Source organism: Leptinotarsa decemlineata, unplaced genomic scaffold, assembly GCF_025532065.1.
Source record: "Leptinotarsa decemlineata unplaced genomic scaffold, Ldec_3_MD MMD2_P_RNA_scaffold_2, whole genome shotgun sequence".
Lineage (NCBI taxonomy): Eukaryota > Metazoa > Arthropoda > Insecta > Coleoptera > Chrysomelidae > Leptinotarsa > Leptinotarsa decemlineata.
The window spans coordinates 1,406,729-1,422,651 of NW_027412529.1; the positions used below are offsets into that span (position 1 = coordinate 1,406,729).

Here is a 15,923-nt window from a genome sequence, read left to right on the forward strand (position 1 = left end):
AAGAAGAAAGTATTTTTTTTTATTAATACGCGCGCCCGCTGCCTTATTTGTAACCCTCCTTTGCGCGCCTGAGTTCTTGTGGTCGACGCGAAATCGCATGCCTCGGATTCTTCTGCACGTTCTCACAGACAGTGGCGATGTTTTCGGCAGATCTTGCGTTTCGTCGACTTACGGGTGTTGGGCTGAATAAATGACAACTAATTTGACAGATTTAGCTTCAACAAGATGGCTGTTATCAATTGTCAAAGTTCGAAGTCCCAATTGGAAAACCCTGTAGTAATAAAAACTTCTCAAACGACAATTTGTTTTCACGAATTTTTTCAAAATTGTATTTCTCCAACAAATCATTCATACTGTTACGAACATCTCTCTCTCTCTCTCTCTCTCTGCTTCCCACTCTGGTGCATTTGTCCAGGCTCTTCCTATCAAATTGATGTCACTTTGACAGAAGCTTCGTCGAGGGGGCGCTGCGGTCTTGCTCGAAGCAATGCTGCCACCCCTTTTTTGTCAAACTTTTTTTTTTATAAAAACAATATAACTTTTCATTGTCGCCTCCTGTTCAGGAGATCTTTTGAATTTTTCCACATATATATTTATTGGGTCGCCTTTTCTTCGGCAGACCTTTGCGTTTTTGAATTCACGTACATGGCCTCCTTTACGTGGTTATCCGAACCACCCCGGCCTGGATACCGGCGTGAATAAAGGAGGCCCTCACTAAACTTTGACTAAACTTTGACATAAACTTTTATATAGGTATTAATGCCTTTCACATAGACAATCACAACATATATAAAAGCCCCGCGATAGCACATGACATCTGCGTACCTTCTTTGTGGACGAACGTTATCGGCACGTCCGTCTACTACCACGACCACCAAGAAACTCATAAACTAAAGCTACTAATGTCAAGATACAGACATGGAATTATACATTTTGTGTTACGGACATAAATGTTTTTGAAACTAAATGACACATTGACGAGGAACCTTTTTGTTGACTCTGTTGGCAGTGTTGCAAAAGAATACTAGGAATTAATGCGACGTCAAATTCAAATGGCATTTGGAATGTGCTTTCAACAATTGATTCAATGTTTGTAGTTCGCATAGTACATCATGACCAGTGTCTGTAGACAGCAAATGTCTCTCATATACACTGTGCACTCTGTACAGTAGATGTCCGCATGTTTTTTCAAAGGACAAAGCACAAGCACTACAGGAACACCTTTAAGGCGCTCTAAGAGCGGTGCCTGTGCAAACGTAGCGATTTACGTCGGTTTTGATTCGCTGGAGATTGAATATTTTTGGTAGCATTTATGAAGCAAGATCTAACATGTAACCTAACCTAGCCAAAGCTAGATCCAACTAGAGCAACTAGAACTTGAAGGAAAATTACATTCTCAATGAATTGGCAGTAATGTATTTTTCAAATTCTAGTTGCTCTTCTTGAATCTAGCTTTGGTTAGGTTATGTTAAAGGTCGGTTTCATTAACATCTAGTTACTTGATGAAGTTTCAATAAATTTAATGTGCAGAGTTTTCTTATTATTCTTCATTACCATAATTTGGCAAAAGCGATTCTATATATCCTTTTCAGGTAGTTAATTCTAGCCTAGAATGGGGAATGTTCCTCCTGACGAAAATCAAGAAGTTTTCATAAAAGAACTCTAAAAACAACGCATTTTAAACTTGTCATTTCAACCTTTTTCTTTCAAAAATTATTCAAATACTTAAAAAAGAGGAATGAAATAATGCATTCAACATTTAAAGGGATTCGTTTCTATTTCACCATTTGGCAACATCGGTTATAGCTAATAAAGGACAATGAATCTGTTACCTGTATGAGACAAACAAAGATGACATATTTCAGAGGCGTGCTGTTCTGTTTACTTATGTTCCGAGTTCCGAGACATTCTGTGACATATGATATTTTGTGCACCTAACCTATCTTCCTCTATATAAATAAATAACAAAACAGCTGTTGTTTATGTGGCTTGTGGAGGTAGTATTGAACTATAATTTATATTTTGCCTCAATTGTTGATTTATAAAGATAATTTTCCTTTTTTTAAAGTAGAATATCTAGGTACGTATAAATTATTTCAACTTGATATAGGCGCTGTTGCCAATATGTGAATTAGAAACAAATCCCTTTAAAAATTAAAACCCAACATTTGAAACATTGATTTGAATACTTTTTGAAGTGAATTCGAGAAACTCATGAATTAAACTCAACTTTATTTTGTACAAACTTGCATTTGCAGTAATAACCCAAATTGAGGAACATTCCCCAAAATCTGACTGGACCTCAGCTTGTAGCTAAAGTTTTTAAAGTTCAAAAGGGTTCAAATTAGTAATCAAATATTGTCGTTGCATTTCAATTTTAAGAAATGCAGAGTGCTACAGTGAAGTTTCGTCTTCTTCGCAACAAGTAAGGTCAAAACTGCTTTTGCCATTTCCCACCAGTCTATCTCCCAACGGAAATGATGCACTTACTCTGAAGTACTTCAACTTATCAACTGAAACACATCGCTCTCAGTTGCTACGTCTACATTTCAAGCTCCTACATTGCCTTCTAAAGAAAAACACAACACCTGAAAACATTTCGATAGCATTAAGATAAAGTAGGGTTAAGTCTTCTTCTTCTTCTTGTTTTCTGGGTTTTACAATTAGTTGTTAGTCCGACCTCAACAAAGAGATCGTAGAGGCAACAATAAATCTCTCTGAGTGCAAGAGCCTGCATTTTCGCGCAATTGCACATTCTAACGTTGAAAAATGCATCAGGATATATGCGCTATGCACACGCAACTCGTGCATTTCGTTCGGCCAAGAAACGAGACGGTGAGGTCGACATAAATATTTTTAATAGAGTCGACTACCTTGCCCAAGGCCGGCTTTGCGGGAATGTTAGGTGCGAATGCAAATACGGTGATGTCATTTGTTTTCGTGTAACTGTTTAATTTTTTTTATCGAGAGGTGACCCAGGGAAAAACCGACAGCTAGTTGGTCAGAAACTGGTTGATTAATTCAAGAAACACGTTGTTGTGAGATTCTCACTAAGAATTTTTACGCACTACGTGTTTCGATATACAATAACTTCTTCAGGCGTGTAAAGGTCGCGTAGAGGTCGCTGAAATCATGCTAGAACAAGTCGATTCCCTGCATTCATAAAATGCATTTTAGGTGATGTGACATGAGCTTACGAATTTAGTATATCAACGATTCATCCTCACAGGTCCTCGAATGAGTCATTTGGAGTGCTATACGATTCGTTTTTATGTGTCCCCTCAAAAAATGTGGAGGAATTGAACCCTAACAACTGCAAATTGTTCCGAAGGAAGGAAGGAAACATATCTTCCAAATAACGCTTTATTTTTGCCAATAACACTTTTACAAAAATACAATTTTGAAAGAAAATAAAATTTAGATATTTTTTCTATTTTCCTTGAGTTTTGTATCGTCATTTTGTAGCAACGGTTGATCATTTTTCGAACATTCAAATCGATATTTACAGCGCTTTTTCTGGGCACCTGGTTTTCCCCCCTTCGGTGGTGTATATTCTTTATGTTTCTTCTTCTTATTTTCTATTTCATTGGCGTAAGTTTGTAAGACCAATCGTCCAACTTCTTTTTATGTTTCACCTTTTTCCATTTCCTTGGCCTACGTTGCCAAGACCATTCGCCAACGTTTTTGTTTGAATTTAGACATTTTTTCTATTTTCCTTGAGTTTTGTATTGTCATTTTGTAGCAAGGGTTGATAATTTTTCGAGCATTCAAATCGATATTTACAGCGCTTTTTCTGGGCACCTGGTTTTCTCCCCTTCGGTAGTGTATATTCTTTGTTTCTTCTTCTTATTTTCTATTTCATTGGCGTAAGTTTGTAAGACCAATCGTCCAACTTCTTTTTATGTTTCACCTTTTTCCATTTCATTGGCCTACGTTGCCAAGACCATTCGCCAACGTTTTTGTTGTACTTACTCACTACAGGGCCTAAATACTCCTTTATTTTTCAAATATTTTTCATGGTATACGAATAATTATTGGATACATGTTGATTCTCGGGTATTTCATCTGGAGTTATTCAGAAATGTCGCTAATAATACTGTCATAATCTGAGATGAAATCTGTTGGAATACAAGCTTCATCAAAATTCATTCTTCTTCTTATTTTGTTTCATTGGCCTAAGTCAACAGGGACATTCGCCAATGTTTCTACTTATGTTTTTCCCTTTCCTTGATCTCGGTTACTATTCATTAAATGTATTTACAATACTTTTTTTTCTACAAGTATAAATAAGAATCAGTTTCAAGTTGATTTTATCTGGCGTCATTCCTGTCGAACCCGCATTCGAGTTTGTCGAATATACGGTTGCGGCTAAGGGCCGAGAGGAATGTTGAACTCGCGTACGAGTGTTTCGCTTGTAGCGACAGCAGACCCGCGTCGCATACAAATCGAGCCAGGTGCCATTCCTGGCCGCCTCTCGTTTAGTGGCCGACGTGGAATTTTCTTCTCTTTCTCTTTGCGCACATCTTTTATTAGCGTTTTCTTCAGCGGTATCGTAAATTATGGCGCACGCAGTTGCTGCTCTCGGTGAATTATTTAATTGGCTCGAGCGTGCACCTGGTTGAGGCGTTTTCGCCCGCATTTTCGCGCTTTTTTTTCGCCTCTGGCGAACGACGACTTCGTCGGCAATTAGACGACTCGATTTCGATTTGCTTGGTTACTTTATTCGTTGATGGCTTTATCGCTATCAGCTTTTACAAGTCGGGAAATGACTAGAGTAAAATTAGACAAAATTTTGACAGTCGACTCAAAGAACAGTATGGACTCTAGTTTGTTTTCTTAAGCAGCAGAATAATAAATCATTTTCAAGTGGTTGTTTCATAGGCGTATACAATTTGAGGTTAGTTTAGTAAGTGAAAAATGTACTGTTTATTTCAAACATTCAAACATAACAAATATCTCAAAAGACGTTTTATAGTTGTAACGTGTTAGGAATCACATTTTAAAAGGTAAGACCTCGTTAATCCTTAGCTCGCACAAGTTTCGACTTCTTAGGGTTGTCGTTCGTAGGGGTGCGACAGCTGGTTGACGGAAAACATATTTTAAACAGAACAGAAACAGATGTATACAAAAATATGGAACATTCGAATTGATAAATGATAAATTTTTTTTTCAATTGAAACACCCAAAATTGTTTTTACTTTTGGATTTCGATTGCACAGCTTACCTGATAAAATCAAGCATACCTGGGAAATTTTCAATTTTCACTGATTCGTATGATTCTACAGGGTGTTCAATGAACATGCATCAAAAATTTAAGGAACTATTGCTTGGACTATTCTAAGCTTATTTTGTCCTTTGATGAATTTATTTTCACCATTAATATGGAAGTGTTAAATCTCCATATAGTAGTTTTCAACTAAAATTACTTTTTTAATCATTTTCTGTCAGTCTTCTTCGGTAATATTAGATACTTCTTCATTAATTAGCTCTATTACCTTATCATCAAATTTTGGAAAATCATTTTTACGCCAATTTTCTCCAAATCAACTCGATGGGATTTAGAACACAAAAATAGGGAGGAAGTCTCAGTATGGTGTGTCCATACTTTTCAGCAATATTCTCAAGGGCATACACTTTTTCAAATGTTTTTGTCTGTAAAACTTCAAGTAGTTGGTTTTTGGTATAGTAATCTTCAAAATACAAATTGTTATCCATTAAAAAACTTTGTATTTTATCTTTCCTTGAATTTTTTTTCGGTACTTTGATGAGCTGTCGCGAATGATAGGAAGCGTTGTCAAGAACTACTACACTATTCGCTTTCAAATTTGGGATCAATGTGTTTTCAAACCATTCCTCAAAAATATTAGCTTCCATGTTCTTATGATAGTCAACAATGCAGTTCTCAAGTTTTTTCCACATCATTTTAAAGAATTCGGAACTTCCTCCGCAATGCACAATGATTAGTCGCGATCCTTTGTTTGCAGGCATGTTAGGCGTACACATTCTCGAACCATCAGTCCACCCTTTCGTAACTGTGTCGTGAGTATCATACCAAGTTTCGTCCAAATAGAAAATTTGCCGTTGTTTTTGTCTATATTTAGTATTTGTTCTAAGTATTTGTTATGCAATTCCATATCTTCGCCAAAAATTCAATGACTTGTACAATAACAAACTGTCATTGAGTGTAACAAATTGAAAGTAAAATTCAGAAACATCAAAGTCAAAGCCTATTATGATAAGAATTACTTTTTTTTAATATCTCCAAATAGAATGATAACTTATGATACATCATTGAAAAAGTAAAATCTCGTTCTGTTCAAAACAGAAAGAATCCAATGTAGCGCCCATAAGAAAAAATAAAGTTGATGATGGTGGCCGGAAGACGAAACGTACGATAGCAAATCTGAAAACACTATTATGTAGTAGGAAAAAAGTGGCGACGTGGAAATGCAATTTTTTCTCGAATCCTTCGAAAACTAAAGCCAGAAAAAAATAAAACCATTTTCCGAAATTTCTGTTTTGCTTAAATATCTCCGGATATTTCAAAACTTTCTTCATATCTCTCATAGTTTCAGAGATCCCAATGGTGAGGTGAACACCCTGTATAAATAAGTTAATTAAGATGGATATTAGTTTTATCAAGTACTTTTATCAAATATCGAAACGCGCACGCCACTGCAGATAGAAGGCGACCTGAACGATCATAAAATCGTGTGTTTGCGACACAAAAATAGGGTGGCCCCGGTAATGTATTATAAACCCGCCTATATTATCTGTAGTAAATCATAACGAAATCACTAAGTTGTGTTTGAAGCAATCTGTTAGCGTTTTGCATTTATAATGAGCAATTATTACTTTTTACGTTTAGGAAACTGCCTAAAAAACGTATAATTTTTCCAGCGTGAGGTAAGTGTGTGTTTTTTCCAATTAGCGCTGTTTTTTCAAAATCGTTGAAACATTTTTAATGAGACTCACTTAGTCTCATTTCTTAATCGATACAGAGCAATATTCTATTATTTTTCAATGTGTGGCCCGATTTTTTCTAGGAAATAATAATCTTCAGGGTAAGAAACTCGTAAATCGCTTGGGAGGTATATCGACAAACGCCCATTGAGGGACCATTGCCTTGCACAATGTACAAGTCCATCTGGATTCAATCTTATGTGTCAGTATCTGAACCGTACCAGAAATCCCTATAGACTAGTTCACACGACGGATTTCGTATTCAACAGAGTTGAAGCTCCTGAAAATATGAGCGACAGCTCTTTGAGAACAGAATAAATATAGTTTAAATAATTAAATAACAATACTAATAATTTTATTAGTCTCACGACACACAGTTTTTAGACACGTCAGTACAATTTCTAAAATAGCTTTGAGAGGATAAGATTTGTCAATATAGTTTCTAAAAAATGCTTGTAGATAAATTAGAAATACAAGTTAACAAGATAAAATTCCAATCGTATAAAAATTGATTAAAATGTAAAGCCATGAGCTTCACAAATTATAAATCACATATCTAACATACAGTGTGTAACAACGAAACCTTAACTGAGCCGTTTTTGAATATAAAAAGTAAGATTTTTAAAAAAAGCTCGGACATGTCGATTTCTAATTAAAGGGGGACACCTTTCAAAATAATCAGATTTTTTGTAGTACGCACCCCCTTGGAGGGGTGCGTCCGACGACCCTAATTTAGATAGGGAAAGTAGGTCGAGTGGCACCTTGTTTTAAAGGTCTTTCGAATACCTTTACAACTCTGTTAAAAGAAAATTTTTGAAACGATTAGTTTTCGAGATAATTTGAAGTTAAAATTGCCATGTTAATAATACATTAGACAGACTATTCGGTAACTTGTATGCCTACATAAAAAAATTTTCGAGCAGTTCTTCTTATCAGTTTTTTGGTAAATAAAATCCCTTTTTTTAAATCAATACCCACTCCTCTTCTTCCAGTTTTCATTAGTACATCGTTCGATTGTTTTGTTTAAACGGGTCGTGTATTGTTATTTGTTTAAAAATGCCTTACACTACTGCTGAAAGGGTTTCAGTTATTGCTTTATTTTTTGGCAACGACCAAAATGCTAATAGAACATCAATTTTATTTAACGAGCAAAACCTTGGTAAACACCTAAGCAGAAATCACCTTCTGGATTTGGTCACAAAATTCAGGGAGACAGGTTCGGTTTTAAATAAGAAAAGAAATGTTCAGAGGAGGGTAGTGAATGACGATAATGCGATTGGAGTGATTGGTCAAGTCATCGCCAATCCCAGGTTAAGTACCAGAGGTTTATCAGCAATGGCCGGAATAAGCCATTTGAGCGCATGGAGAATCCTTATAAACCACAAATTCCATCCTTACAAAATTGAACTTGTTCATGAACTCAATGAGGATGATTTTGACCAAAGACAGGAGTTTTGTGAGGGCATGAGTGAGAGATTATTGCAAAATCCCGAGCTGCTTTATAACATCTGTTTTTCGGACGAAAGCTCATTTTATTTAAATGGTTGTGTGAACCGTCACAATTGGCGTTATTGGTCGGATGAAAACCCAAGACAATACGCAGAAATACATACCCAACATCCCCAAAAGTTGAATATCTGGGCCGGAATCAATCAATTGTGGCGGCGTTTCCGTGAAACTGGCAGTCCAGCCGAACAACATCCAGGGCGAGGACGCGCTACAACTGCAGTTCAAGACCGATTTTTGGTCTTAACCGCAAGAAGACAACCGACAATTACAGCACCTGAGTTGGTTAACGTGTTGCAGCAGACGCACCAGGTAACCATTGGTCGTGATACTGTCAGAAATCGACTGCCTGAAGCAGATCTCCACAACAGAAGGCCACTTAGATGTCCACCTTTGTCGAGAGGCAATCGCGGTAGAAGATTAGAGTGGTGTCAAGAACATCAAAACTGGGATGCAAATGATTGGGCCACAGTTTTGTTTTCAGACGAATCCAGATTTGGATTTCATCCAGATTCTCGTCGAGTAAGACTGTGGAGACGACCTGGAAATAATGAACGTTTGTGACACGTCCAGGAAGTCCACACATACAGAGGTGGTACAGTAATGCTATGGGGCGGAATCATGATCGGCGGCAGAACCGATCTCGTTTTTCCAAATCGCTCCCTCACAGCTCGACAGTACCTCGACACCATTCTTCTACCTATCATCCGTCCGTTTGCTGGTGCTGTTGGTGAAAACTTCCACCTAATGCACGATAATGCTCGTCCACATGTCGCGCGTCTAGTGACTGACTGGCTCACCAACGAAGGAGTTGATGTATTGCCATGGCCAGCACAATCACCGGACCTGAATCCCATCGAGCATGTGTGGGAAATGCTTCAACGAAGAATTACTCCGCATATGGAGAACATTCACACAACGTTTCAATTGAGAGAGCTTTTAATCGCTGAATGGGCAAATGTACCTCAACAAGACATTGACAATCTCATTTTGTCGATGCACGATAGATGTAGGGCCGTAATAAACCAGCGTGGAGGCCATACTTTGTAGTGATTCCAATTTTTTTTGTATTATGATTTTTTTTCGGGGTGCCAAAGAAGAGCCATTTTTTTTTAGTTTTGCTTATATGCGCACTCAGTATTTTTGACCATTTAATAAATTTTGTAAGTTACATTCGTTTAATAATCACCCGTCAACTTTTTTTCCCTAAAGCGATCTAAAAAAAAATTATTGCCATTTTTGAAAATATCCCTAGACTTTTCCGATGTGAGTATTTAGGAGCTTTACCTCTGTTGAACACACATTTCAACTTGAGAAGTGGACTATTAAAAGCCAGACCTAGCCACGAAAACTACTGAGCTGCTCTAATCGGCTGGCCGCCCATAGCAATAAAACATGCATCTGAGAGGTTCTTCAAATATTCAAGTACCCGCGTTTATTTTTAGTGGGTACATGAGTTCCTAGAAACACCGACTCCTTTCCTTCGAATAGCTTTGCTGCTACAAGTGGTTTTGAGTTACGAGTTTTGTAGATTGTTCACTGGATGTGTGTGCGATTTTTTAGTTTCCGTTCCGTCGAGATAAGCGTCCCTGCTTATGACTGGTGATGGGAATTTTGCAGTCAAGCTGTGATGGCAATGACTTGAGGGAGATAAGATTGCCGTCCGTTTATTTGTTAGAAAGTAATTATCTTCTACAAATGACAATGACAAATGGTACGTTTTTTGTATAACTGTCATTGAGAGTTAACATTTTTCAACGCTAGTTAAAGTTAAAAGTGTTTTTAACATATTTTTTTTCTACCGAATAAACAAAACATAACACAGGCCAACAAAGTTTTTGAAAACTTTGTTTACTTTAATAGCTGATTTTTATATAGGGCTATTCAAATTCGTTTCTAGACATGGGGATCTCGTAAACGATAAGAGATAGAGTGTCAGTTAACTTGTGGCAAAGTTGTGTATTTTAGAGACCTATTCAATGATGTGAAGAAATCGAATATAGCTCTTTTGGTTCGGGAGATATACAGGAAAAATAAAAAAATCCCAAATTATTTTTTTGCCTACATCTTCTTTATTCGCAGACATATTGAAAATCTGTCCACATTTTGCCATTGGCACTTGATGTGGACTCTCAGAATATATCCATGAATCTTTTATACAGGTGTCATCTGACTTGGGCCACCCCCATCTTTGAATTTTTAAATACGGACCTGTATTTTTTGTTGTAGTTTTTGGGTCGTAGACGTTCACTTCATACTGAGAAATTAAATTTCTCATCATCACGCATATAACAAAAACTGTCAGCAGAGTTCTTACAACCGCGATTAGACATTTTAATGAGGACATGTACTGGAAACCAGAAAGTAAGGTTAGGTTGACAGTAAACAAAACCTCAGCTGTGAACAGAATAATATAATTCCCCTTTTTCTGGACAGTGCTGCCAACTCTTCTACATCCATCACAAATTATTTTACTATTTTATTTGTAGTATATAAAAGCTGTTAAATTCTGTAATAAATCAAACAATTAGATATATTGATGTGGAAATGAGAAAAAATGGTAGCTGATACGGCTTAATGAGTATCATATTTGGAATTATCACCCTAAAAAACAGAATAATAAGGTGTTTTAAGTAAAAAAGTTTTTTATCGTTGGCCTGTGTAATTATTCAATTTTCAATGAAGTTTCATTTTGAACAATAGATATAGATACATTTAAATTCTGTTACAAATGTATTATATACATTGATTACATTATTATTATTATTTATGAACATTAATACGAAAAGTATAATTAGAAGTATAATAATAACTTGCGATGTTGAAGAGCCTTGTAATATATTTGAACTAGCTGAGTTGACAATTTCATGGACATTAACATTTAATTCTTGAAGATGACGATGCTGTAACGCTGGAACTAGCGTTCGTTCAGCAATAGCCGTTTCATAAGAAATACATTGATCGATGTAACCCTCAGCTACTGTTGTAGACTTCCATCCTCCGTGCTTCTCAATATCCGTTATATTTGCTCCTGATTCTGCTAGCAAAGAAGCAGAATACCTTCTGAAACAGTGACCTGTATATTCCTTTGGTTCTGGGAGTTCAGAAACTTCACCTTATTTTTGAACAGACCTCGTATGTATTGAAAATTTTACTTAAATTCACGGAAACTAGTAAGGTATTTATGTTGCCGTCTTAGCAATACAAATACATATTGCTATGAGGGTGACAAATTCTGCATACCAAATTTATATAGCACATTAAATAATATTTTAAGTAATGTAAGCATTGAGTTTATTTAAAAAGCAATTCTAATCACCCTACACATTTCAGATCAGTAAAAACTTCTCATCTATACAGAATGCATTATTATCCTACTTCAAAACATTATTTTCATTCATTATTTTTGTACAACTTGATTATTTTTCTATTCCGCCATAAAATTCAATAAAACACGCAATTGCCCCTTATCAGAATTTAGGCGAGCAGTTTCCATGACCTTACAAACCGAATCACTCTGTACCAGACGCGATAATGAAATTGTTTTGAATCGGCCTTCAACAACATCCTAATTGGATTCCTCGGAAACGACATGCGTTCAACTTGTGATACGACCGGCCAAAACCTAGCCTTTCCCCCCCGTAACAGTCGCTTATCTTTTGTTATCTAGATCTCTCCGCCAAGCTGTGATACCGTTCGGTGCCTTACTTTACGTAACATGACACGAGTTTTGTGCGATTAACCCGTCGACGCGCGAATTGGCCGATTGCCCCGATCGCCGAGGCCAATTATTCCGATCAGTGACATGTGACAAGGATGACCAGCACGCTAGGAAGAGGCAGATCCGGTTCGATCAGCGCGACGGGTCAAGTGTCGAACTGGTTCTCGTCGCTGAAGAGGACGAAGAAGACGAAACGTGACGCCGGGCAGTGCGGCCAGACGTCGAAGAGCGTTTGGGATCTATCCACGTTGTCGGAAGGGATAAAAAGAGTGGTATGATATTGTATTTATTTTATTATCTTTGAGGGGGTAAGGAAAGGATGTGTGAGGGTGAGAGAGGATGTAGCACTGGAATTTTGTTGAATTTGACTGTAATATTCAGGGTGATTTTTTGATACTACACAGGAAAATTGCAATACCCCAAGTGTTTTTAATGCAATTTAATTGCCATCTATGGGTAGACAGAACTAAAACCTCGGATATGAAAGATAAACGAGGCTCCCTAAGGCGGTCAGTGGTCAGTTGCAAAGCAGCGTTTGGGCACTTGTTTTAAACCGAAATATCAGGATTGAAGTTTTAATTTCGACATTCACAGGGGGTATCATGAACTCCTCAAAACAATTGAAGGATCACTTCTTTATGAGCTTGTAATTTTTTTAACAGTGAAAAACCTATTAAACGTTATATTATTTTGAAACGCATTGCAAAACATTCATTTATGGGAATCGAAAGTAAATAAAAAATTGTTTTTGTGTTACAATCAATGGTTCAGTGTGTTATGTTTCTTCCCTGAGACAGAAATCACATCTCAGATCCACCGGGGCTTCCTGAGGTTTTCTTGAGGCAAACGCCCCCACTCTTCTCGAAAAGCGATCTTCAGCTCCTCCAAAGTGGTGGGTTGGTTTTGACGGCTTCGGATTCTTCTTCCCAGTTGATCCAAGATGTGTTTGATGGGATTCAGGTCCGGTCTGCTAGCGGGCCACCCCAAAGTGGTCGGTAATGACTGACGCACGATCCTTGCAGCGTCAGCGTGGGGAAGGGCCCTATCGTGCATAAAAATTCCACCTCACATCATCATTGATTCACCTCCACTTCAAACCTCCACTAACATTTTAAAATAAGCAGCATGAAGTAAAATGTTCAATCCTTTTTCCGTATACTCTGAACCGACTATCATTACCAAAGAGAGTAAATTCCAAATGTCACATCATTGGAAAGTAGTGATCCTTTAATTATTTTGAGGATTGTACATTGATTTTTCACATCTATTGATCTATTCATACAGGGTGGAAGTGTGCAGAAGTATCACACTTTCTTTGATATTAAGGTATAACTGTGGTAAAACTGTGGCACCCCCGGAAACCAGAGGCACAAGGTAACCCATTTGTTTTATATGGATGATCTTAACCTTTATGCCTCTGGAGAGAAGGATCTCCATCAGTCCTTGAGGGTGGTGGAAGAGTACACGGATGTTATCGGTATGAAATTCGGGATAGACAAATGTGCAATGGTCCATCTCAAAAGAGGACGATGCGAGGACTACGGAGAGGATGTACAGCTCATAGATGGAAGCATCCTTAACCATTTGGATGCCGGAGAGACGTATACTTACCTCGGGGTGGAACAACGCCACTCACAAGAGGTAACAGCGGTGAAAAACCCTCTCCGTGTCAAGTATCAGCACTAACTTCGACAGTTCTGGTCATCGGATCGGTCGGGGAAGAACAAAGTTACTGCAACAAATATGCTTACCGTTCCAATCTTACTCTACTCGTATGGAGTAGTGAAGTAGCTCCGGAGGAGCTGTATGAACTCGACGTAAAGACCCGAAAAATGATACATCTCTATAGGAGTTTGCATCCCGAATCGTCCGTTCCACGGTTGTACTTCCCCCGACAACAGGGAGGCCGTGGACTTTTGAGTTTGGAGGGTCTACATGACAGAATGGTTCCTGTAAAGTCGTCAGGAGGTCGTATTCCCTTCCCTGCACGGTCCGTGACCATGACATAACAGGAATTGGAGCATTTCTCTTTTGGACAGCTGTCCGTAGCAGCTGATGAACTCGTTATAGTTTTCGACACTGGACGAGGTGACCACAACTCTGTCACCGAGTTGGAACCCGTTCAGCAAAAAGTTCGTATTAAACCAGCAGAGATAACCTCACTTCTGCGGAAACACAAGGATAAGCCAATGCATGGGGTCTTCTTCAATAACATTGGAGACCTTGGTTTATCAAAACGCCTGACTTTTGCTTTCCTCAGGTCGAGTGGGCTGAAGTCGGAAACTGAGGGGTTCATCATGGCTTGCCAGGATGGTGTCTTCAACACCTTAGTCTACCGCAGTCGCGTGATGGGTATACAGGTTCCTGAAACAAGGTACAGGGCCTGCCGCGAAGCGCCCGAGACCCTAATGCACTTGCTATCAGCATGTCCAGCATATGCGGTCTCGGCCTATATCCATCGACATAACGCGGCCCTTAGAGTGCTATATTACCATCTACGGCACTCTTACGGTATTGACGAGACACCGGTGTTGCCCTGATGTAGTCCTTCTCGACCACCAGAGCAGGACGATATTATTTGTCTTGGAGTTTTCAGCTCCTGGCGAGACTAATATCGTCCGAAAAGAGGAGGAGAAACGAATAAAATATCGAGATTTTCTTTTCGAACTCCGCAAACTCTATCCAGACCACTGTCAAGATGGTTGTTCTGATTATTGGAGTCCTTAGTGGAATGATGCCCTCTCTACTCTCGAATCTTAAAATCATACCGGCCTGCCGCACTAAGGCAGAAATCTTAGCCGGACAGATGCAGAAGGCTGTCATTCTTGGCTCACTGCGCTTGCTCCGGGCACATGATTCTCGGACCCAATGATCACTTATCCCACGGTGTGGGGAGTGGTCGTTGGTTGATAATTCTGGCGCGCCCTTCCGAATGTATCGGGGCTTCGGGGGATAGGGCCTGACCAGCGCATACTTCGGTAACAAAAAAATTATAATAAGTTAATTCATGGATGAATACAATAATTTTTTTAGTATATATACCTTATCATAAATAAACTAACATATATGGACCTTGCGAAGAGCACTTGTAATGTTAACTCGAAAATAAAAATCAGAACATTCTTTAATTTGTAAAAATAAAAAAAAATCCAACATAATATTGCATAAAAATTGTTATAATTTATCTGCCTTACTATCTGTCAGAAAACATATAGCGTGAGTCTCAAATTGTTTATTACAAATGGAAAACTTTTTTTATTATCAATTTGGGAGAAAATTTAATTCTACCTTCTTCGAAAGGAAGGTGGTAGAGCCAAAAAACGAAATTCGAGAATTCTAGTTTTTGGAGATTATTTCGAAAACAACCATTGCTATTTGCGATCTGAAAGGGGATTATTCTAGGTGAATGCTACAAAAATACAGCCTGTATAACTTTGTATTTGAATACTTTCGAAACGAAGTTTTCTTTTTCAATTTCGTCTTTTGAAATGATGATTTATACGTTTTAGCAACGGACAAGTAGCATAAAAATCAAAGGAAACTCTTTTCTTTTTGTTTTTCGACCCGTGATGATCATAAGTGTATACCACTCACTATAAAATTACAGTTACCTTACGTTTGAGTCAAGAATGTTCCCCAAATCCAATACACGTATCTGCCCTCGTTTGACCAACGTATTGTCATTCATCCAAATTTACCAAATAATGATTCGAATCGATCAGTAGCCTCACTC

General features: G+C 38.0%; 1 protein-coding gene across 5 annotated transcripts in view; it reads left to right on the forward strand.

Moving 5' to 3' along the window:
• Positions 1-15,923, forward strand: part of step (cytohesin steppke) — a 97,508-nt gene that overhangs the window by 33,180 nt on the left and 48,405 nt on the right. Inside the window, exon 2 of one of the 5 annotated variants that reach the window (XM_074181081.1) lies at positions 12,140-12,462. The exons of the other annotated variants lie outside the window; for them this stretch is intronic. Within the exon in view, the coding sequence (XP_074037182.1) occupies positions 12,286-12,462 (177 nt within the window). The 5' untranslated portion in view covers positions 12,140-12,285. The remainder of the gene's footprint in view (positions 1-12,139; positions 12,463-15,923) is intronic. 5 annotated transcript variants of the gene reach the window in all.